The 25603-nt window shown below is 40.4% G+C and overlaps 1 protein-coding gene across 4 annotated transcripts in view; it reads left to right on the top strand.

Annotated features, from left to right (window-relative positions):
• Window positions 1-6559: 6559 nt before the first annotated feature.
• Window positions 6560-25603, top strand: part of AMOT (angiomotin) — a 68622-nt gene continuing 49578 nt past the window's right edge. The window contains exons 1-4 of one of the 4 annotated variants that reach the window (XM_011374354.2): window positions 6560-6951; window positions 14565-14642; window positions 21135-21283; window positions 23231-24164. In XM_011374354.2, coding sequence (XP_011372656.1) covers window positions 23293-24164 — 872 coding nt within the window. In that variant the 5' untranslated portion in view covers window positions 6560-6951; window positions 14565-14642; window positions 21135-21283; window positions 23231-23292. The remainder of the gene's footprint in view (window positions 6952-14564; window positions 14643-21134; window positions 21284-23230; window positions 24165-25603) is intronic. The other 3 variants (XM_011374355.2, XM_023520007.1, XM_023520008.1) reach the window with 3 other exon arrangements.

Raw genomic sequence — 25603 nt, 5'->3', positions numbered from 1 at the left:
GACTGAAAGTATACTTTGGAAGTATAATTTTCTCTTTTAAATGCTTCACAGGTAAACACATTTTCATTTGGGTAATTGGGATATAATCGAACTTGTCAGAGAATAAGTAGTTAGTAATTTAAAAATGAGAATAAAAAAGCTTCGTTGTATTAAAAAAAATAGGCGCTGTTATTACTCTCATTTTATAAATAAGGAAACGGGCTCCAAAATTTTCCAAAGTCATATAGCTAGTGAGTGACAGAATGAAGACTATGACACTAGGTCCTTTTTTTGCTAAAAACCCATATACTTAGTACTACACTGCACTACTGAGCAGGATTAGTAGGGAAAGAGGGTCCTAATCCCTGTAGGCCACTAAGCAAACCCATTGTCCTACCCACAGCCTCCCTCGCACCCCCCGACCCCCGAATTCCCTAAGAAGATTGTATGGAGTGGCATAAAGAAATAAACTGTGTTAAGTGACTACTAAATTCCAGGCATCATGATAGGGCCTCTAAAGATGTTATTTCAATTAATCCTCACAGCAACCCCTCATGGTGGAGAATCTATTATTCCCACTTTACAGGTGAAGGAACTGTGGCTCAAGGTGGTTAAGTAATTTCCCTCATGGTAAATAAAGTACTGAAGCTAAGTAAGACTGGAATACAGGCTCGAGTGACTCCAAAAGTCTATATCCTTTCCATCAGCGCACACCAAAGATGGCTTAATATTTAACCCTCCCCAGGTTACATATTTGCAATTTAACAAGGGTCTTTCCTGTGTGACTATCACAGGACCATAGCAGACCTGAAAAGAAGGCTCTTTGGGGACTTGAAGGAGGGCCTGCCTTAAGCCACACTAGAATGGCATTGACATACCTTCTGTTTGTAGTTCCTGAAGTGGGGCAGCGTAACAGAGAAGATAAATCTACTCCAGTCACAACTTTCTTCTCCTCCAACTGGGATAACAATTCTCATACACTCTGGCAACTATAGAACCAGAAAAAGTGCCGAATCAGAGTTTATTTGAAAAGGGCAACGCCAGAGGATGAACTTTCTTTCAATTCTGCAAACTCTGTACATTTAAAGAGCTTACTGGCACAGAAATTTGATTTCCCTACTTGCTTTCAGTGATTTTTTTTTATCATTGACTAAATCACATTCTCCCTCTCATCCCACCACCTTTCAGAGTACAGACTTTGATGTGTGTTCCTGCTTCTCCCTACCTCCCTCTTGCTCCAGCTAACCTAGGACTTTGCGAACAAACTCACTGAGAAGTATGGACTGTCTGGGCCTTTCCAGAAACTCAAGCTATGGAAGGAGATATGGTATTTAGTTAAGGTGAAGTGAAGTCCTGCATAAATCATAAAGAGGAGAACCCAGGTTACTCAAACAGGACTCTAGGAGGTACTTGGGGAATAGAATTGCAGGCAGCTTTGTTTTTCTACAGACAATTTACTTTCAAAATTCTGGGGCTTTCAAGTACCCCAGGAGTAACTTGGCTCCCAATTGCTGGAGCAGGTCTTGGCCTTGGAGCACACACAGTTCTGGCATTGTTTCCTGAATTCCCACATTGCTGTTTTCCACACATGGATCAGGCTTCAAACTTCCTGTGTCTGGACTCTGAGTGTGTGTGTGTGTGTGTGTGTGTGTGTGTGTGTGTGTGTTGCTTATGTGCATGCACATGTATGTGTGTTTTTATATGCTTGAAAGGGTGGGGAAGGGGGGAAGGGGGATCCAAAAGGAAGAGCATTTACCTCCATGCTTGGATTGCATGTGTCCCTTTGTTCCTTTCGCATTCAGGCAAAGTTGCTATCTTCTGATCAGCTGGCTTCTGCATGAGAAGGGCTAGTATCCTTATTAGTAAATAGGAGCCTGACTTTAGAAGGTGTCCTGGAAAAGACTGCTTTTCAGAGCTTCTGATATATTTGTAGGGTTTTTTGTTTGTTTGTTTGTTTGTTTTTTTAGGGGGAGCTGTTATGTAGAGCCATAAATCCTTGGGATTTATACTCTTTGGCATACAAGTTTGCCTCTGCTTTTGTTTCAAAATGAATTTAAATGATTTAGTTATTCACCAAGGAATTAGAGGAAGATGTTCTCATTTCACACTCGCAGTTGATTGGCTGGGTGCGGGAGAAAGTCATTCAATAAAAGGCACTATGGTTTTGTAGTCTTTTCTTCTAGAAGAACTTAGCCAGAAATGGAGGAATAGATTGTAAGCAGTGTCTCCTTCACATTTTTCCTGTACATTGGGTAAAAATATTGCATGCAAAGGGAAGACTTTTTTAAATTAAAACATTAATTAGTTGCCAAAATTAAGAGTCAGGAGATTTTACATTAAAACATTTGATTTCTGGTCTCTCTTGAAAGTTCAGAAGCCCTGGCCACACTGAGCATGCATTTCCCACAGTACTGACCATGAGAAAGCTACCCCCTTTACACAGGTCCTGCCTTTTTCTTGGCAGCCTCTATCATTGGTCTTGTCTCCTGCCACCAAGTCTAAGGGTTGTTACCTTTAATTTTTTATTGTGGTAAAATATACATAAAATCTTGCCATTTTAAACTATTTTAAGTGTACAATTCAGTGGCATTAAGTATATTCAAAATATTGTACAACCATCACCACCATTTCTAGAACTTTTCATCATCCCAAATGGAAACCGTGCTCATTGAATAATAACTCTCCATTCCTCCCTCACTCAGGCCCTGATAGCTACCCTTATACTTTCTGTCTCTATAAATTTGCCTACTCTGGGTACCTCATATAAGGGCAACCATATAATATTTGTCCATATTTGTCTGGCTTCTTTACTTAGCATAACGTTTTCAAGGGAGACATTGATCTTTTAATTGACTTTTTTTTAGAGCAGAGACATTGATTTTTATTGCACATTAAAGGAGGAGTTGCATTTTACTGAAATAAATAAATAAAAGGCCAAATAGAACAGGTGATTTGGGATGGAGATTCTTGTCTTCTGAGCTTAAAATGATCATTATATCCATTATCAATATATGGAGATCCTTAATGTACTTAGACAACCCAGTGTCTTTACACAGGTGTTTTACAGTTAGTGGTTAATTCTCCTGGTATCCCCCAGAGGTTTCTCCATCTTTTACAGTCAAGATATGAAGACACAGGGATGCTCTGGGAATTAGTTAAAAATGTGTGGCATACTTTGCTGTATAAACTCACTCTCTGGAACTAGTTTTTGCTCCCTGCTCTCAACTTCCACAGCTTCTACTGTCAATCCCATTCACTTAGCACTTAGCATACACTTATTAGTTGTCTTTTTCTGTATATTCCCTTGAAGGCAAGGAGCTAAATCTCATCTCTCTTTATTTTTCAGTCTTGTCCATAATAGTAACTCCATCAATGTTTATTGATGTTGGCCTCCCCTCTCCCTTTCTTTTAAGTAAATCTGCCAACACATAGCTTTAAATTCAAACTCAGTTTAAACAAAGTGAACAGTTTTTAGGGTAAAAACAAAAGTAAGTTTTGGGAGGCAGGAAACAAGGAATACCTAAGACACTTAGAGACCTGGGTAAAGCCCAGGTACCTAAAAACCTGTTGTTTGCTACAGGCTAAGAAGTGACTTATGCACAACCTGATCCACCATTAATGTCAGAGCTGTGCTCATTCTACTCCACCAGAATTTAAATTTGAAGGATAAGAGTAATGCCCAAGGCAGGAATTGAGGAGGGGGTATTAAGTATTTTAGGAGCTTCCATTGTATGAAGGCCCCAGTAGCTGTGGGGAACGCAGGTTGGGCAAGTCTTTTGAGGGCAACTTCAAGGTTGAGGGCAGACATCCTATAAACATAGTTACCAGGCCTTTTCACTAGGAAATGTTTCCCAGCATCTTCTGTAATGGTAAAGCATGGGAAATGGCTGAAATCACCTCTCAATAGAAGAATGAGTAAAATAATTTTGGCACATCTATGCAATGGAACACTGAGCTATCATGACGAAGAATGAGGTAAAGGAAGTTATCCTGAGATGGAAGGATATTTAATAGACATAATATATTTTGAAGATTACACATAGACATAGAAAGGGTGAAAGGGATTATGAGAATAGAGTAGTGGAGAGAAACTCTTTACTCTTTTCAGTACTGTTTTAATTTTACCTTGTCCATATTTCACTTTTTCCATTTTACCAGCATGTTAATTTTAATAAATATCCTGTTGCCACTGTGATCAGTAGTAGTCTGCAGCATGTATCTACCCTATATATATCTACCATATAGCTAGCTGTCCACATCTTCTACCCCAAATAACAAGGCAGGAATAACTTTCCCTTGATTCACAAACCAGGTGTCTCTGTGTCTTTAACACTCAAAATCTCACCTTACCCTTTAAAAATTACCCATATAACTTCACCTCACCCATAAACAGAATCATATCAAGAATGCATGTTGCTCATGATCCTGCTTCTGAATCTTTCAGCAGCCCTAGCAGAGTGCTCTACGTACTGATACTACCCCACATCATGGTACTGGTCCACTACTTTTCCTGCACCCAATTTTATTCCGGGACTCTGTTCACAGTGAGATAGTATTTCCTTTGAGCAGACTTCCTCTTGCATCCTTTGATCCATAGACCCTCAGAAGGCTCCCGTTAGGCAGGCTTGAATTGGATGTCACTTTTTCATTATAATGAGCATAAGCTGGCCCTGGTACACCTTTATGGCACTGTCGGCGCTCTGGGAATAGGTAATTTATTATAATGAGCATAAGCTCATTATAATAGCTGTGTTGTCAAGGCCTTTACATTTAGACTTGCTTCCTCCTCCTAACATTTTCTAGGAAACACAGATCTATAGAGAATAGTGGTTTCCATGTAAATATTCCCTTGTATTTGTTTTCTCAAGTTCACTTCGGATATACACAGCATGATTTCCTTTTTCAGTACCAGCACCACAATAGATTTAGGTTGTGGCGCCACTGCAGAACTATTTAAATAAGTAATCTCACCCACCCTTGTCAGAAAAAAGGTAATTTATTATTCTAACTGCAGGGAACCAACTTCATATCCACCCCCCAAACTGTAGGAAGAGTTGACTTTTTAAAATATAGCCACAAAACCTACACATCTTGGATGTAAATGCTTAAAACAGATGAGCACAATATTCGATTCTCAAACACACGGGACTCTCCACCATGTAACATACACAAGTAGGAACATACACATGTGTGGAGTGCTTTGTGGTTTAGTTTTCACACACAATTCATTTTATTTTCATAGTGCCATTAAATTAATAGGGTATGTCTCATAGTATTTATTTAGATAGAACAGTTTAAGGCTCAGGGATGTTAAGCGACTTAACAAATGTCGCCCAACTAGCTGGTAAGTGCTAGAGCCTGATATAAGTTTTTTTCCCTTAATTCTACATTCCATGATATTCTGCTACCCTTACACTGTTTGTGCTTTCACTTCCGAGATGTAAAATGGTAGATTTTCAATGTCCCAGGATGCTCTTCTCAACACTGTGCTCTTACGCAATACCAATTTTTCGCCGCCGGGAAATGTGAACACCACACTGACACTTCAAGAACATTTCCCCCTCCTGGCTTAATGAATTAAAGGGGAAGAAAATTACCTATTCCCAGAGCGCCGACAGCGCCATAAAGGTGTACCAGGGCCGGCTGCCACATATCGCCCTCTCTTAGGAGATTGAGAAACTAAGCCTCTCTTCTTTCTCTTTTCAACAGTAGCTGGGGGAAAACCGAGAGCAAGACAATAGCCTCTAGTTTAGTTTTATTAATTTTGAGGGCGGATGGGCAAAAGAATCGGATCGACAGCGCAAGCGACCAATCGCAAGCGAACTTTAGGTCAGGATTAGCCAACTGGTAGCTGCAAAAGAGTGCTGGGTGGGGCCTATCCTTGGGGCCCGCTCCGCCCCGCCGGCCCTCCCAGCCCATCCCAGAGGCGGAGGCTACGCAGAGCCCCGCCCACACCACCCCCGCCGCCTGCGCGGCGGGCCACCGGGAGTCCGGGAAGTGGTGGTGGTGGAAGGGGAGTTTAGGAGGAGCGGAGGGGAAAAAAGGAGGGTGTCTTGCAGAGCTGCGACCTGGGTTGGGTCCTGCTAATAATAGGAAGCAAGAGGGCAAGGAACATGAAGGAGCGCTGCTACTTCTGCATTATTTTAAGCAGACTTTTTCGAGAAGCTGCTTTTCAGCATTTCTATTATTTATTTTTCTTCCTCTCGCTGTGGGGCAGAGAGCTGCACTGGCCCTCCCACGAGACTCTGTTCCGCTGTTGTCTTACATTATTATTGCAGTCTTTGCAAAACCCTTTTCTTCCTCTCAGCTAGTCCTTGGGCAGGTTCTCAGAGTTATTGTAAACGAGTTATGCCACGCTAGTGAGAGGAGGAGGGAGAGGGCCCTCCGGTTTTCGCCCAAACAGCTCGACCCGCGCTGTTCAATTGTTTGAAACTTCCCCGCCCTCTGGCCCCGCCTCTCTTCCATCCCCCCACTCCAGGATCCAAGCAGTCTCCCTCCTTTCTTTCCCCGCCCTCTACTCCGCCCCCTCCCTTTTCCACGCCCCCCTTTTGGGCGGTCCTAGCGGCTCACCGCCAGAAGAAAAGCCACTCATTCGCACCCCGCCCTCGCTCCCATCCTTTGCTCCGGAGCTGCCATCATCGCAGTCACGCCCCTTCCTTCCGAGGAGCTTTTGACTGCCCAAGCTGGTAGACCCCTGATTTATTCCTCCATCTCTCTTTTTGGCCTCATCTTCTCTCACTGCCCCCTCCACCCCTACCTTCAGTCTGTCTCGCCTCCGACCATCTGCTGCTCCACCCTCCGGCCCGGTATCCTGCCTGTCCACTGCCACCAAGGAGAGCCTGGAGGGAGCAGAGAAGAGGGAAACAACCGGGAGTTGGGGCTTCCCCCCCTGCTCATCTCTGGCCTCTGGCCCGGGACAGAAGCCACTTGAGCGAGTAGACAGTCGTCACTTTGTCTTCGTTGCCTTCAGGGGTAGGAGACGTGGGGTACTTTTCGCGGGGGGGGAACTGGGGCAGAAATCTATGGTGGCATGAACTTAATCATGCCCTCGGCGTGAGTGAGTCGATCTACATGCGTGTGGGGGTGCCCGTGTGTTTTACTTTCTTTGCATCTGGCTGAGATGCACAGCAAGTTAAATTGGTTAAAAAGTGTGTGCTCCTTCCCCGAGGGAGATGCAAGTTGGTACCACAACTTGACGGTACTTTTACTTTCTTGCTTCCTGGGGTCCTTGTAGGTCTCTAGGTAATTAAGCACACACAAAAACAAATAAATAAATAAAGACATAAGGTAACTTGAGGTATACATTTAACTCAACATGCTTATCTCGGATTGCTAGATGCTTTTGTCCTAAATACTTGAGGTTGGAGTGAGGGCTCACACTCCCCTGCCATGCAGGCTGTGAATTCTTGAAGTCTTAAAGTCTGGAAGTAATCTATAACACTACACTCTTTATGTTTATGTGTATGTGTATGCGTTGGTGAGGAGGAGGTTGCCGTTTGTTTTATATATGTTAGTGACTAGTTTGCGGGATCATTCAGGTGTCTTGAGGGTCCCAAGCCTGGGTCACTCTATGTTGGTTCTTCAGCAGCAAGATGGACTTACCAATATCTGAAAATGAAGAGAAGGGAAAGTGACAGTTTTTGTAGACTGTGAGCAGTTCCTGGTAAATTGCCACTAATAATATAATAGCAATTTTCAGTAAGGGACTAAATAGACTCAAATGAGGTAAGAAAAGGAAAGGTTGTGAGAAACAGCGTTTCTGTCTCTAGCATGTATTTTAGAAAGAATTTTCTAATACCTCGGAGTGTCTAATTTAGCTCTCCTTCCTCCTCCCGCTCCTCTCTCCCACCCCTTAAAGAGTGGAAGTTGGAAGACAGTTAAAAACTTTTTTTTGATAAAACCCTCTTCTCCCATTCAGAGAGGAAGATAAGTAGTCACCATAATCTTTAATAATAGAGGGCTAAGGTTATTTAAGTCTCCTTGAACTAACTTTTGTGAAAAATCCTTTCTCAGGCCAGCCTTTGTGAATTCATCTCAGTTAGACCTTCCCGCACCCTAATTTGGTAGCTAAGAATAGTTTGAGATACCATTTCGGATGTGGGATAAATCTTCACCCATCTCTCAACTATCTCCGATTGGGCAAGCACGGTAAAACTTATAAGAATGGTGGTGTTCAGAGACCTGTTACCAAGATGTCCCCAACTCATTGCTTATTTGGGAACAAATTATTGACATATTTTTAAAGTAATTTCATTGGTTGATTTTAATGGGGGAAAGGAGAGCAGAGAGAGAAGGAACGTAAACAGGGCGATAATTTTAAAGGCTATCATGTTTCAGATCAGCTGAGGGAAAAATTGGCCCAACCGAACTACATTTTATAACTGGCCTGGGACATTTTAATAGCCAGGTGGTTGTAGAGTAGTTGCATCTATTTACAGATGACAACTCAGGTTCCAGCTATTCTGTATGGGTTTATCTAGTGTCGTTTACAGACACTTTCTGGCACTACATCATACTTCATTTTAAGATACTTCTTTCTTTGGAAAAGTTTGGCTCAATAAAATTGAAAGTGCTTTTCCTAACTTCATAGTCTAGATATGAAGTAAACCTCTGACCATGCTTATATGTAGTGGAACTACTCGGTGAAAGTTGCGCATCTGTTTACCGATTTAAAAGACTGTAGAAGGGAATTTAAAAATTCATATTCAGTATATTATTTTAGATTTGGGCATTTAAATCTCATTTCTGATTTGTGAAGTAGGATTTATTAGACTAATGCATAGCCAAGGCAGTTTATGGAGTTGCTTTATCTGAGAACGAATCAGACTCTTTCTAGAATGCCTTAAGAACAGTCTATTCAGAAAGCAGAGGGATAGGTGCTATGACCTTGAAGTCATATTGAGTGCCAGAATTCTAAGTGGGTACATCTGCTTCTCTGCCTCTCCAAAGAGCCTTCTCCCGGGCCCTGTGCCTACTTTAAAAGGGTGTCATTGTAATTAAGCAGCTCTTCTTCTCCATCCCCCTTTCTTCCTTCGATCTAGCTTTTTAAGGCCTTTTTTTTCCATTTGGAAGCAAGAGGACTTTCTCATACTCTCCAACTCCCCTCTTAAGATTTCTTTCCCTCCCTCCCCCCAAAAAATAAGTCCCCCCAAATCCTCAAGATGGTTAGAAGTTTTGTTGTTGTTGGTGGTGGTAGAGGGTTACCAATGAGGAGGAGTAGAGGATACATTCCCTGTTGGGAAATGCTTGTGACCAGGTAGCCTCCTCTCATGCATTTGGAATGCATGAGAACAGTCTTTTCTTAGGGATTGTCTGAAAGAAATTGTCCTTTGCACCCATTAAGCCCAGCTTAAAGCCACTGAGAGGGTTAAACAGAGGTGTGTGGTCGTGGCTGAGCCTTTTAGGATGCGAAGTGGGTAAATGTTCTCAAATCTATTACAGCACCGCTCCCCGCCCCCCCACCAATGGATTCAGTGGGTTTGGAGGTTTGCTTGACAAGTTAATTAGCGTGAGACTAACCAATTTGCTTAAAATTATGCTCCATTGATTTCCTGTCCCCAGGAATTTTTTTGTTGGTGGTTTACTATGACATGTTGTCTTTAATCTTATTTCTTCCTTTCTTGCTGCCTTTTGTAGACTTTGGGTTAAAATCTAGGGTCTCACTTCCAAGTCAAAGGTTAGAATTTGGTCCCAGGAATGAAGAGGGAATTAAATGGGCTGCTAATACTGTGTTATTCTGCTCCATAGTGGGCTTCAGACCCCTTTAAACCCAGAACAAGGAGGGAAGTCACCCCTTCCATTCACTACACAGAAAATCTGAACTAAAAAAAAAAGGAAAAAAAAGGAAAATAGATCACTTGCTTTATAAAAGAATACACTACAGCTTTCTTTGAAAGAATTAGCTTTCCTAGTTAGTGCCTTTGAGGTATAACTTGATACATAAAAGTACACTATAACTGGGCCTTCTCAGAAACATATTTATTGCATAAAGGAAGATATTAAAATTTTGTTGTAATGATTTTCACTTTAGTTAAGTGAGGCCATTATTTGGCTTTTGAAATCTTTTTGTTACATGGGATGGAATTAATTATCTAAATCATTCTGGCTTGTACTAATGCTGGCCACGTTCAGCCTCAGGCTACAATACTTGTAGAAGGGAGCTAGTTTGATTTTCTGGAAATCATACTTCACAGATTTTGATAAGTCTAAAGATGGGACTCTCTACCTCATATAGATAAATAACAAAAACAAGAACAAAAACAAAACAATTCTAGTTATTATATTCAAATAGTCCAAAGATACAGAAAATTGTTGGTAAATAACAGCAACCGATGCCATTTTAAATAGAAGAATATTTGATAAGCTTTTCTAGTGAGCTTATTGGTGAGAGAGACCTGGGCTCTTCACCCACCTCTAATTCAGTTGGCCACCCTTGACAAGTTTTCTCCTCTGTAATTTGTGAGGATCGGACAGGGTGATTTTGAGAACCAGTTCTCAAAAGTTTATGGTTCTCTTCCTAGGCCTCAGTTTCTGGTGTGAATTTCAATGACTCCTAATAGAATGAAGTACACCATCGCATTATTGAATGTATATTAAATGATGCCTGTAAAGATATATAAAAATACATGCATTGTGTGTTGTATTTTAACAACATACTGAACTAAAAAGCCAAGACCCTGCTCAAAACTTCATTAAGAATCCCATCACTGGAAAAGATCACCTGCTTTCATTTTTCCTTATTCCTTTCAGTCCTTTTTTCTGTACTTACATGAATTTTACATAGAGTCATAAAAATATCCACTGTTGTTTTTAAATAAGAGCCCACCTAAGACTTATCTTTGTAAACCTGTGTGAAGGAATGAAGTCAGTACCTGACCGAGTACGCATGAAGAATCATGTATATTTGTTCCTCAAATGCCAGAAAAGACTAACAAATTTAATAAGTAATACCTTACCCCTTTGTATGATTTAGGGGTGTTCATGTATCTAGTGACACTGTTACTTCTATTCCCTTGACCTCCTGTCACCCCCCCACTCATTCTTTTTAAGTAAAAAGAAAACTAGGGTTCACTGCTTACTTTGTCTAAATCATTAGCAATGATTCTCAAATCACTGTATCATGATATCCCATCAAGAGAGTACAAATTTGGGTAAACAATGAAATCTCCCAAACAAAAAAGGAAAAGGAGGAAAACACAAATGTTTTGTTTTATAGCTTAGAAAATAATATGTTTAAATTAGACAAAAAATAGTAAGGGAACTAAGGATCTTAGACAATTAAATAAAAGACATGTAGGTGTAGCAGGATAACCGAAACATAATGAGTTTTTTTGTTTGAGATCTTCATCATATAGTGAAAATTCAGTTACATGGTTCTTTAATTTTCCTGTGATTTCAAGATATAATATGTGTATATCTCCAGTTTAGATGGACTCATTCCTGGAAACCAGCGGCTCATTGTAAATTAGATTAAATTTCTTTAACTAGAATAGAAAAGGAAAGTACGGGTTTTTAGTACTTAGTACTAAGTTCTGTACAGAGACTTTAATGATATATGTTCATGTGGAAAATACAGTGGATATATTCGCTAATATCTCCTAAGGTAATTTTTGAAAATCTGCTTTTTAACTCTATAGGCTGTCCTTGACATGTGTAAGGCCATTTTCACTATTGCCTCAATTTCATGAAATATCATTAGACTGTGTGACATGAAGCCGGGATCTGAGTTTCTCTGCCCAACCCCCTCTGGCCATGTGACCAAGAGTAAATGAATTAGCTACTCTGAGTTTCGGTTACCCTTCTGGGAAGCAAGGATATTAATACTTCGCAGAGGTGTTTAGGCATGTTTCATATTGGGCACATGATTTGAGGTCATTGAATGAAAGGTGTATGTTTGCATGATGGCAGAGCAGGCTTATTATAGAGTCCTGAGCAGGTGTTGACTTTTAATGAGTTTTGCCCTCTTATAACATACATGGCCCTTGGTGTTTCATTGCTTTATCGACTATAATTGATTGTAGCAAAATTTGTATTATTGACTCTCTTGGTTCTTAAAAAAAAATAAACATTTTCATTCTATGTGGTAAATTGAAGTTAAGAGGACGCTAGCATCTGACAGGGTGATGAAAAATAGCTTCAGAAAGAGACATTAGTTGAAATGTACCGTGGAGATTAGTGAGTTATTCAAAGCTCTTCCAGAAGATTAAAGAGTAAAGCAAATTTCTACGTGTGTCTATCCGTGTGTGTGTGTGTGTGTGTGTGTGTGTGTGTGTGTGTGTATTTCAAGGGAGAAAGTTTTGAGTAATATTTGCTTGTGAAACATACTGATGATAGCCAGTAACTGAAACCCAGCTATTGGGGTGTTTTATGTACACAGCTGGTTTTTATTAATGATGGAATATTTATGCTTGCTGTACAATTCGTGGCTCATTTCCATATGTATGTCAGGACTTAAATACCCCCCAAAGCAACATTAAGATAACATTAAATACTAATATGGCCAAGCTGTTAAGGTTGTGTTTTTTTTTTTTTTGGTGGGGTCTCCCTAATTCTTATTGGTGTTGCTTAAGATTGTAATAACTGCCCCCTCCCAACCTTAGGCATTGATGCTGATCTTTTCTTTCCCCTTTATATAACCCATAGCAAACTTTACATTTTGATTCTTTTTATATGAACAAATGATCTCTCCCTGCCTTCATAATGCAGATGCAACTGATATATGTGTTTTTTTTTTAAGAGCACATTTTCCTTGCACATGCTTCTCATTATCTGAGAGGCCTGGACTCAATCAGTAAAGGAGCAGAGAAACCACATAATTGAAAGGAGAATGACGGTGGTGCATACTTGGAATATTTGTGGGAAGGGGATTGCTGACATCAGATAATGTAGTGGCCTGACTGTTAACAACACTGAAGAGAAATAAGCTTTCTGTGTTTCTGTGCATTCAGAATTATTTTTAAGGGGATAAAAATATGGGCCAGGTTTGACATCCTTTTATGAAGTTTCCCTGGAAACTTTGATAAAGGTTGTTATAGAATAGTTCAATTAAAACTTTCCCTATTAGGAAGCTAATTAGTACATCACTTACTCATTTGGGTTGTTTTCAAGGGGCATGGGTTTGCATTGAATTAATGACATTTTTTTCCATGTGATAGCAAATTAAGATAAAAATCACAGCTGGAGAAATTATTTAGATTGCCCATTTTGAAGAAATCTAATTTCCTCTTATTACATATAAGTTTTCAAGTTTTTCAGATTTTCATTCCACTCTGTTTATGTACAGTGATCACATTTTAGTTTAGTAGCCAGTTTTACTTTCTAGATCATGGGCTGTAAATGAAAGCTTATTAATTTGAGTTCCCTGTATGAACTGAAGAAAAACAAAGAATAACAATAAGTCATTTTATTAAGGTAATATTTGTTTTTTTTCTTTTACAATTGTGTGTGTGTATATGTGTGTGTTTGCGAGAGGAAAAATTTTAAAAGCAAACAATTTTAGGAGCTAAGAAAATTTTGATGACTCCCTTTACCCCCAAGAACATTCTGTTTGCCTTAGGCTCTCATGCATTCATTAGGGCAATGTGATGACTTTCCTGACCTGGTACTTTTTGTGACTAGGCTAAACAGTTCTCCCTTGGCAGCCTGCAGAAAAATGTTTATTATGGGAACTGGAGTGCAGGATTCCTAGCACGTTTTCTACTGTACTCTGTCTGTTTTAGGGAAATGAATACTTACTCCTGAGGTTTCAGGGCCATTTGTAATATAATAAATGCTAACTATGTAATATGGGTCTGTTATGGTCCTCAATTTCCTTTAGAATGACTAGGACAGTCATTCTTTACATATATTCTCTGACACTATACCTGCAGCATATGCCTGCACTAGTTTTAGAAAGTGGGAAAGTTGCCTGGGTTATATGAATTGTAGTTTAACTGATTTCACCCTAGTCCTTCTGTGGAAGATAGGATCTAGATTTAGTTTTGCAACAACTCAGTCAAGACAGGTTCTTGAGGCTTGCAAGTCAGCGGGAGGAGGAGGGGCTGACTTTGGGGAGTGATTCAGGCCCTTTGGTATGAAGATATGAAACACTGGCTCCTATCCATGCACCTGCTGGATGCCACACCTACAGACAGCACCTGAGCCCCACTCAGACACAAAAACCAGACTGAAGGCAACCAGAGCTCCCTTCAAAAAAGGAGAACAACAAAAATTATGTTAGTGGAGCACCACTGCAAATTATACTTAGCTATTCCAGTGTTGGTAAGGGGAAACCTTAGGTATTTTCTTATAGGTACAGTGCACTGGCTTGCTCAAGATACTTTTGGAGTCCTGAGGGAATCTGCTTTCCTAACGAATTTCTCTTGTAGACTGCCCTCTTGCAAACTGGAGAGTCAGTTCTGTAGAGGTCTTTGTCTAGTAAACCAGCACAGGACAAGAAGTCACAAGACCCAGGTTCTTATCCTGGCCCCACCAGTGAGCCACAGTGAAACCTTGGTCAAATTAGTTATCATTAGCTATCTGTTCTGGACTTAAACTTCTGCTGTTGTAAAATGGAATTAATCACATCAGCTTTTATTTCCTCGCAGAGCTGCTGAGAAGGACAAATAAGATAACAGAAGTGAAAGAGCTTTTGTCTCCTTAGAAGAAAGGCTGAAAAACTGAAGGTAATAGTATTATCGTTCCTGCTATTCTGTCTTACATTCCTTTTCTTCTCTTTCTGTGGCCTCTAGCAAAGTCTTTTGGAAGTTGTGATTTATGTGCAGTTATTATATATATGCAATTATTAAGCATATTTTATGTACCAATTAATGTTTTAGCTGTTGGAAATGATACAGAGAAAAAGCTTGCACATAGCCCATGCCCTCTTAAGATATTGCAGTCTAGCAACTTCAATTTCTGGTTCAACCTATTGCAGTGATTTCTGCCTGAGTACTTAGAAGCTTACAAGACAAGAATTAATTTCTTATTTTCTTTCTGCATTGTAACTAGGGACTTCTGTTCCTGGAGCAGTGTACTCCAAGGTCTAGATTGAAGGTATATGGGAAAGGGTGGAGAGTCATGGGGTAAATAAATGAATTTCTCTCTCACTTCCACATTTGCAAAGTATCTGACCCTTGCTCAGTGTTTTCAGGGACCTATTCTTAGTTTCACACTTGGTTCCATTCTGCTCCTACTATATATGATCCAGCCCACTGGTTGACCTTAGCTATTATCCATATTCTAATGATTTCCAAAGATATATCTCAACCTATCTTTGACTCTTCCCTTTCCAACTTCCCCAGCATCAAGTTGTTGATCAGGTTCTATGTCTCCTACTTAATTCATAGGTCTTTTCTTCTGGAAGCTTTGCTCAGGTGTCCCAGAGGTTTTTGCAGGGTCCTCTGTGTTGCCAGAGATATCTGATCATACCTCTGGTTTCCTATTATATTGTGCCCCCTCTGCTCGACTGGGAACTCCTTGAGGACTGGACTCTGTTTTATTTCTCTCTCTCTCTCTCTCTCTCTCTCTCTCTCTCTCTCTCTCTCATCCACTCTATGACCTGTACAGTGCCTGGCTATAGTTTAGTGCTTAATAAATGTTTGTGGAAAATACATTGTGATAAGAGATCTAATAGAGATGTGTACAAAGTTCAGCAGAAACACTGAGGAGAAAAAAATAATTTTGCATATTGAACAGAGTTGGGGTCAGAGGGAAGATGGACAATTAGGAAAAAACCTTCAAAGAGATGGTGGAAAGCACTGCTCTCTTCTGAGAGTTCTAAGCAACCCAGAAAGAAATGCCTGTTCTGTCTGCTCTTGCTAAGCCAGAGGCATCTCTGGCCTGTTGGCCTCTCTTGCCTTAGGACTGGATGACTTTTATGGTTGGGTCTGCAAATAAACCTCTGTCCATAACACATTGACCATTTAAGACAGGTGCCATTTAGCCATATAATATTAAAGAGGGCTGACCTTAAATATGCCACCTTAATTGTGGCTGAAAAATAGAGGTACACGCACAGGCTCATTGGTCATGTATGCTTAGTTCTATACAGCAAAATACCCTTTAAAATATATTGAAGATTGGAATCTGAAGGCTAACAAATTTAATTCTGAGAATGTAGTAGATCAAGTCACAAGAACTGAATGTCTTTAAGCTGACTGTCAGATCTTTCCAAGGGCAAAAATGAAACATGATATAAGCCATTACAGGCCATGAACCTGTTCTCACCCACCTGATGCTTTTACTAATTAGCTTCTTGGCCCGGTGGCAATTTGGGGCAAGTGCATACAAGCCGGATTCACAGAGGGAGCCTACATTCCACTCTGCCATTTTGCAAGCCACTGGGATACTACAGTACTTCTCTTGGCTTCTTTCCCTCCTAGGAGTCTTTCTCTGCCCTGGTGGAAAATTGGGAGCAAAAGAACTTTTCATTAAATGAAGGAGAGATTTCATGGGGCGTTGATGTTTTGCTAGTTTTATTTTTTTAGTGGGTTGTCTAAAAACATTCATGCTCCTTGACCCATTCATTTCACTTCTGTGTTTATATCATTAGGAAACTATCCAAAATACTGAAAAAATGGCTAAATCAAAAATATGTTTTTATGACATTATTTAGACTAGAATAAAATTTAAAGCAATTTAAATGTCTTAATAATTGGAGAATTGATAATTGAATCTTGATACACTCATTTATTTACACAGCCATTGCAATGTTTGTTATGAAGTATATATGATAAAATGGGTAAAGTGCTTATGATAAAGTGAAATGTAGGATCCAAAATTATATGTGCATTCATATTTCATTGCTTTGTAAGAACACAAATACACAAAGAAAAAAAAACTAAAGGAAATAGTCTGTAATACTAACAGTGTTTGGGTTGAGGTGCTGGGATTATGAATGAAGTTTCCCTTTGTTATAAATATTTGCATGTTATGCTTATATTACTTGTAAGAAAGTAAAAATAAAAAAATAAAAGTGGGTAGTCTGCCACTGAAGATAAGATATAGGTAAAGCAGCAGCTTCTAGGTATATGCTTAAACTTTTTTCGGTTATGCTCAATTTGATTTCATGGACTGCCTATACTTTTTTCTGAGGCAAGAAGAAATGGGATGTGATGGAGTGATCTATTTATTCCTTCCTTGGAATGGGTATATGTGGAGGGAGTTGGAAGAGTGGTGGCAGTAGGAGTCTCTTTGTTACCCATTATTTCACTGCTCATGTACATTTTAGATTTGATCACTTTTGCATATTAACATGTTGAACTTAATTGCTTTAGAGTACAGAAAAGTAAAACTAGGACCAAATTGATCACACCTTTGAATTGCCATCTCAGAAACAGATAACTAACAGTCATCCTCAGTAAGCTTTGGAAATACCAAGAAATGTGGTTCTCAAAATAATTTTCCAACCTGATCTAGAAAGAGGTAGAGATAGGAGCAAATAGGTGGGGCCAACTCAAAGCTTTTTCTTAAACTAGCGCTAGACTTAAGTAAATGTCATTGTTACGATGAAGACAAGACCTAGAACAGGGGCCTGGAAAGATTGATCAGTAGAGGTTCATGTTACTCTATGACTTACCTGCATCTCTTAACCTAAAGAGGATTTTGTAAGGGTCTTCTGTTATACGTCTAACTAAACCCATCCCTCTCACTTCTTTGGATTTTCCCCCGGCCATTATCATTTTACTTCCAATGGAATTGAAAAATTGATGGTACCATTAAGCCGGGTTTATAGTCTCTTAAAACTGGAGTCAGTTGAATTTAATAAATATTTATTAAGCATCTTCTATGTACGAGCTAATGTGCGAGATAATATATTGTAGTGGAAGAACTATGGCCCTAGGAGTAATAAAACCTGCATCCTGGTCCAGGCTCTTACCCCTTTTAAGGTCTGGCATCTCATCTGTAAAAAGAGGAGGTTGGACCACTAGGTAGTCTTCCACAAGTCTAGTTTTAACCTTTGCTGATTTAAGGACCCCTGCACGAAACACTGAGTTGCAAATAAAGGTTTTATAAAAACAACTCTACTTAATAAAATTACTGCACCCTTCTAGAAAAGGCCACTTTAAAATAATTATAGCTAACTTTTATTGAGTCTTTACTATGTTCCAGGCTCTGTGCTTTTATTTTACGTGGATTACCTCCCTTCATCTTCATAACAACCCTACGAGGTATGAGAACTGTTATCCCTATTTTGCAGATGATGAAATTGAGACTTGGTGAGGTCAAGAGACATGCATGAGGTCAGTTAGTAAGCCATAGATCTAGGATTTGAACTTGGACAGAGTGACTCTAGGTTCAGGCTCATAACCATGGTGTTGATATAGCCCGCCCCATTACCCATGGAAAGTTTAGGGATAACCTGGAAAAGGACTAATGTTTCTTACATCCCAAAGAAAGTAAATTAGTATCCTGGGTTGAAAAACTGTTGGGAAAGGTGTTCCCTAGGATGCTTCGGGCCACAATATGGACCAACCTAAGAGGACACGAGAGAATTCAATGGGCTGTTTTTGCCTTCCTCTTTGTGTGTGAGTGTGTGTGTGTGTGTGTGTGTGTGTGTGTGTGTGTGTCCGTGCATCTGTGTGTGTGTTTTATGCACAAATATATGCATGTAGAGATAGAGAAAACTGAACTGGCTCTTTTCCATTTAGCTGGAAGTAAAATTGTATGAAACAAGTTGACCAAGATTTAGCAGAGAAACAGGTTTCCTAGACTTAGATTCTTCATCTTGGTTGGTGTAGTGAGGGGTGGGGGCAGAATAGGAGGAGGAGATAGAAGGGATAGAAAGAAGATCTTACAAGCATGTTTCAAAATGTATTTGAAGGGTGGGAATTTGGTCTGCTCCAGCTACCTTGTAATTTTGATTTTCCTGGCCTTGGCTTGAGAAATATCTGGGCTCTCAGTAATGTGTTTTGGCTCAACCTCCCAGGTATACTAGAAGAGAGGCCAATGACTGCAAATGGAGTAAGAATTTAGCTTGGCTTTGCTGCCCCGTTGTTATTACAGAAGAGTTGAATATATAGATCCAAATTGCATTTTTAAAGAAAGAACCACAAATATCTTTTCTTCCCCTTTCAAATATCCTCAGGGACAGTCTGTTTGTCCAGGAGAAACGAGGTTATTTCATTGATCGAGGATGATGTCAGACCTCTGACAGTGGTGTGATTAAAGCTGTGGGCAGATTAAAGGTTGCAGAGTTCATACTATTTTAGTTCTTGTGCATGAGACAAGGGATATTTTCCTTTCTTTTCTCTAATAAGTAAATGGAGTAGTGTTTTTCTTTTTATGTGACTCAACATGTAGATGAACATAAGTTCTAAGAAAACAATCAGGAAACTAGAGAGAAGTCAGCAAAGCTTTTTTCTTAGACTGATTTCTTCTTTTAAACAGAAACAAGAAAGGCTAGGGAGTGGGGAGGTGGGGAGAAACAATTTGTGTGTGTCCCGTTGACACAAAATGATTTGGGTTTTGAAAAGGATATGGAAGAGAGAGGACAAAATTAATGGAAGAGAGCAAGACTTTGGACAGTAAAGTGTTTTGTTTTGTTTTTGTTTGTTTGTTTGTTTGTTTGTTTGTTTTTTTTTTGAGGAGCTGGGTGTCAGGAACAAGCCAGTCGAGGTCCACATGAAGAATCTCAATAGTACTGGCAAATAATTGTATGATGGTTTCTCTAAAGGGTTTCAAGTTTAAAAGCCTTGGACTGTTTTCTATGTGTTTCAGTTGAAAAGAAAAAGAAAACTGTTTTGTTCAGAATTAGATAATAGAAGCATGGTGGTTATTTACCATAACTCTTAATAATCCATCTTTGATTCCTGTTAGAAGTTGGTCCTCTCTTTGAAATTAGGGGAGGCACTCCAAAATAATTACCTTGCAGATTTAAGATGGTTTTGTTTTTTATTGTGATTACATGTTGGGCTGAAACAAGATGGAAAGACATATTTCCATGTCTGTTCACTCTGTATCTGTTCACTTTATTTTTGGCAACATTGCAAGGAAACGATGTTAAATTAATCACTGTGTGGTTTTGGTGGATTTTTTTTTTTTAACTTAGATGTTTTGGACATGCTCCCAAAATAAAGAGGTGCTTGTGTACTTCCTTTGCATTGCATTGCCTCTCAAACGGTGTCTCTGGTACTGCAGATTAAAGCCTTTTTCTTTAAGTGATATGAGTGAGTCATGGCTAAGCTAAGATGAAAGATAGGAATGTGGATCACGTGCAACTCACCTAAACACAAATTCCTCAGTTTGGTAACCATTTTGGTTGGAACTACAGGCCTTTTCAAAAGGTCAAAGCAGTAATTAGAAATGAGGTTTGCCCCACTCAAATCCATATGTGGTGGGTGTTTGCAGCCAGTTTCTATAGTGTGAGTCTAGTTTTTTTTTTTTCCTTTTGTGGAGATACTGGAGAAGTAGAAGTGCTGAGAATGCAAGCAGAGGCATCTTCTCCTTGAAGACGGAGAGTTGCTGCTATGCATTGAGAAGGGCAATTGCCTTTGCTACTCCAGTAAGAATGGATGGACCGTTGATCAGATTGTTAATTCTATGAGGACAAGAATTACATGTTGTGTGTGTTTCGTATTCCTCATTTTGTTTAGCACGAGGCTGGCAATGTCTGAAATAGCCAACATGCAATAAGTACTTAGTAACTCGGTTAAAAAGGAGTTTGAGTTTTCTTCTGCCCATCTGAGGCTGTGGCAGTTAAATTGGGAGTTTCACTGAGCATTCTGTCCTTGACCAAAAACCTACCTTCTGATGACTGCCTTTCTTTCTAGGATGTAGGGCAGTGAGCCTTACTCACCTGCCCTTCTACTGATAGCATTTTAAAGATTGCACCCTAAAGATGACAGTGGTTATGGCTTTTGTCATCACCACAATTCCAACTCACAATGGAAACAGCAACTTTTTGGAGGTGTAAGTCTAGAACAGCAATCTTTTCCAGTCTCAGACCTAAACATTGCCACTCCCTGGAGACTGGCCAACCTCCTGAACACACTGCTGGATAGCAAGGTTTCTTTTTCTCCTGGTGTAAATGGACACTGCCACTCATATAAAAGGCAAGCACATGGGAGGACAAATCATTCTCTTGGAAGGACTGGTTTGGTTAACTGTTGGCCATTGGTGGCAAAATAGAAACAACATTTTTATTTCTCCCTCCCTCCCCCTCCTGAACATTTCAGAGTGACCAGTGGTTGGACTCTTGGCGGCGCTTACCCTGAACCTGAGTGTTAGGGGAGAGGGAATCTGTCGTTGCGGTTTCTGGAGCTGCTCATAAGCAAGAATTCCCTATCCTGATCAAGGCTTTAAGCCTGAAAGAAAGCAGAAATAGGTATGGACCATTGGTGTGTGTGTGTGTGTGTGTGTGTGTGTGTGTGTGTGTGTGTGCGCGCTTGTGTGTACGTGTGAGCCTGTGCGTGCAGGATGGGGTGGGTGTGGGATGGGAGGGGGTGGTATACTCTTCAGTGTCTGGGGCAGCTCAATGTCTGGATTTCCCTGCCTTGCAGGGTGGGTTTATAAGTGATTTTATTGTAACCATACCTGCTCCCATTTCCATTTTTTTGAGGAAGGAAAAGTAGTTTGGTAGTCATATTTCCAGTTTCGGGCACCGAAAGAGCTTTATATGTTAGTTTATCGGAAAATACCAATCTGACGGTTTAAAGACAAGTGTCCATGAGGGTCACCGGGAAGAAGGAAAAGAAGAGTAGAGGGCAGGTTGCTCAGCCTCTTGGTATTCACTTCCCCAAAGAATATGATAAATGGGATTTAAAAAGGTGTTTTGGAAGGTTTTAACTGTGGGATCAAACTGCTGTATACAATAAGAAAACCAGGTAGCAGTAATCATGCAAGAAGTATGAAGAGAGAAGATGATTTTTTTCCATCTACCATACACATCTTCTGGATCACTCCATTTAAGACTAAAGGAAAGGAGCTCTTGTTGCCAGAGAGATTGGAGGCTATTTAATGTAGAAATCAGGGCCTGGTCACCAGGATTCAAGAGTTCTCATCTAGGAACCTGAGACTGGTTAGGTTGACCTTTATTGCGACTTGGTGTGACATCATGTCCATTCTTTAACACTACTTATGATCCTTAGAGTGAAAGTTTCATTATTGAACATTAATATTGAATTGCAGTACTTAGCACGACAGAGAGAGAGAGAGAGAGAAAGAGAGAGAGAGAGAGAGAGAGAGAGAAAGAGAGAAGAGAAGAGGAGAGGAGAGGTCATCTACTACTATTTTCAGGTTGGAGAACAGAAGAGAAGAAAAGAGGAAAAAGAGGAATCAATTCCTTAGGTTACCCTATAAACCCATGGCATGCTTATAATTTGAATCTTGAGTTGTCTTACTACTGGTATCTGTTTCACTCAATCCATATTACTTCCTTAAGAAGAATTGGTGGTGGTGGTGGTATGTTGTAATTATACACTTTCCAGAAGGATGACCTTTTAATTTTTCAATTTCTAAATGCTCTCAGAGGCATACTTCAAATGAAAGAGGGTTTCCCCTTTAAGCTCCTCCTACACAACAACAACAATAATAACAACAACAACAACAACAATAACAACAACAGCATCTCAAAGACAATTCCTGGATGGCTGAAAGAGAAACTGTCAATAGCAGTTATTCCAAGGCCTTCTCTTATTAAGCCAAGGAGCATTCAAAATGGACAATACAAAAAGGATTTCTTTTTTAAAAAAGATATATTTCAGAATTTTATGAGATCAGAGAAAATTATATACATCAAGCAGGGATCATATCTATCTGGTGGAAGCCAAGCTCTCTTCACTTTTTATTTATTTTACTTATTATTTGGCATTTTGTAGCTCTCTTCACATGCTGAACCACTTTACAGATCCTGTCTATGGGGTAGCTTCTCCCCACCATCCTGCCCCCCTCTCCCAAAGCCATAAGAGTTGGATTTTTAATTTAAATAGAATACAGAGAGATGAACCTTGAAAGGACCTAGGAAAATTGCCTTCTCTGATCACCCTACTTGACTGCTCCAAGTTTGCCCAGCTCTCTTAAGAGTTAGTCAAGATTGAATATTTAACATATGCTAAAAATGAAAGAGGAAATAGAGAGCTCTTATGCCTCCGAGTCCCTCATCATATCAATGCTAGAGCCAGGAGTTGCCAACAATTAACCTGTTAATTCTAGATTCAGTTATCTGCTTTGTCACTGCAATGGAATTCTCACCCCCAAATACCCATTTTCATCCCCTTTAGAGGAATGATTTATCCATCAACTGGGTGTTAAGCTTCCTGTTTCCCCTTCCTAGGTCAAGGGCAGCCCAGGTGCCCAATTTCTCTCTCTCTTCACAAGGCACCACCAGCAATAGAGATGAGAAATTCTGAAGAACAGCCAAGTGGAGGAATCACGGTATTGCAGCGTCTATTACAAGAGCAGCTTCGCTATGGCAATCCTAATGAGAATCGTAACCTGCTTGCCATACACCAGCAAGCCACAGGGAATGGCCCTCCTTTCCCCAGTGGCAGTGGGAACCCAGGTCCTCAGAATGATGTGTTGAGTCCCCAGGACCACCACCAACAGCTTGTGGCACATGCTGCTCGACAAGAACCCCAGGGGCAGGAAATCCAGTCAGAAAACATCATCATGGAGAAGCAGCTTTCCCCTCGAATGCAGAATAATGAAGAACTCCCGACCTATGAAGAAGCCAAAGTCCAATCACAGTACTTTCGGGGCCAACAGCATGCCAGTGTTGGAGCTGCATTCTATGTCACTGGAGTCACCAATCAGAAGATGAGGACTGAGGGACGCCCATCAGTTCAGCGGCTCAATCCTGGGAAGATGCACCAGGATGAAGGACTCAGAGACCTTAAGCAAGGGCATGTCCGCTCTTTGAGTGAACGACTAATGCAGATGTCACTGGCCACCAGTGGAATTAAGGCCCATCCACCTGTTACCAGTGCTCCCCTCTCCCCACCACAACCTAATGACCTCTACAAGAATTCCACAAGTTCCAATGAGTTCTACAAGGCCCAAGGGCCACCTCCCAGCCAGCATAGCCTGAAGGGCATGGAACATCGAGGCCCCCCACCAGAGTATCCCTTCAAGGGCATGCCACCGCAGTCTCTAGTGTGCAAGGCCCAAGAGACAGGGCACTTCTATAGTGAGCATCGTCTGAACCAGCCAGGGAGACCAGAGGGGCAACTGATGAGGTATCAGCATCCCCCTGAGTATGGAGCAGCCAGGTAAGAGAGTTCCCTTTCTGTAATTTCCTGACCTCCTCCCTAACCAGCTTTTGCTGTGTGTTGGGAATCTTAATGGAAGGAATGGGCAGGTGTTTGGTATAATAGACTCTGCAATGCATGGCTGGCCTCTGACTTAGTAAATTTCCTGCCAATCTGAGTTTCTAGCCATAATTAGCACTGCATTAACATTCCCTTAACTTTATAGGTTGAACTGGCCTCAGCTGCCTAGTGAATGAACAGGAGCACAAGACTTAATTTCAGTAGCTATTCACTGTCCTGTCTCCTTGGCTATTGAAGGAAGGGTCAGTGTTCCTCATCTTGTGAGTTATTAAGCCCTTCCTTGAGGAGCAGAAGCAAATTGTCTTGGACTTTAGTTAGTCTGGAATATCCTTCTACTTATTTACTTATCTACTTAGTCTGGAATATCCACTTCTACTTATTCCCTTCCACAAAACTCATCACATATTTTTGTGAACACATCTTTCTGGAGAATTACTGCTTCTTTCAGACACTAAACAAATACCCAGATATTACTGTGGGGGGAACTATATATGTGCAAGTTCAGAATGTAACTTGTCATGTACTTCCTTGTAGTTTATGAAGTCTGGATTGCTTCATCTTTCTTCTTTAGAGACTTCGTTAGTTGTCTGTCATGTTTTTAAACATCTAAGTTAATTTCACATCATATTATATAGAGGTTTTGGTCAGATGCTAAAATATAGAAAGAAAAATATACTCATGACTTCTGTACCACTTGCCATTAGTTCATGAGGACTATTTCATATATTCAGTTCTTCCTAAATACACTTCTGAATTGTCCAAGGGCCCATTGTATCAACCAGACCCTATGATTCCATGATTCTGTTCATCATTCCTAGTGTTATTATTAGAGCCATGTCTCTGATCAGTAGTATTTCAGCAAATGGGGCAAAGGGAAGGTTTCAGACATGGGAACATTGATGGAAGTTATATAGTGTTCTTCTTGTCCTGTTACCACGAGTAATTATGGGTGGCCATGAATGTTTGAAGCCACAATGTTTGAAGTCCTTGAACCTAGATTTGCCTTTTCCAAAGCCCTCCCCCACCACTAGGCCTGTGATCGCTTTGATATCTAACACTTTGCCTTCTGTCCACTTCTTACTCTTTTGGGGAAGAGCCTCTCAGCTTGAGGTTCATGTGGTGACTCAAGAGACAAGGCAGTCAGGGGGTGGAGTAAACATAAGGTAAGAGAATGCACCTGGCATTTCCTGGTATTTCATTCTTTTCCTCTTTCAGGTCCATTTTTAGCTAGAAGTAATTCACTTTGAGCTCCACCCCTAACTTGGCCAGTTTAGAATTTTTTTTCCTTAACCCAGTTGGATCTCTAACCTTTTTTCAGCCTCCTCTGTACAGCTTTCAAAGGGCAGGAGCCTGAGTTCTGATAAGTGGCTTGAAACAGG

This window comes from Pteropus vampyrus, unplaced genomic scaffold (assembly GCF_000151845.1).
Source record: "Pteropus vampyrus isolate Shadow unplaced genomic scaffold, Pvam_2.0 Scaffold244, whole genome shotgun sequence".
Lineage (NCBI taxonomy): Eukaryota > Metazoa > Chordata > Mammalia > Chiroptera > Pteropodidae > Pteropus > Pteropus vampyrus.
Note: the sequence above shows the minus strand (reverse complement) of the source record. Positions and strands in the feature narration are given on the sequence as shown.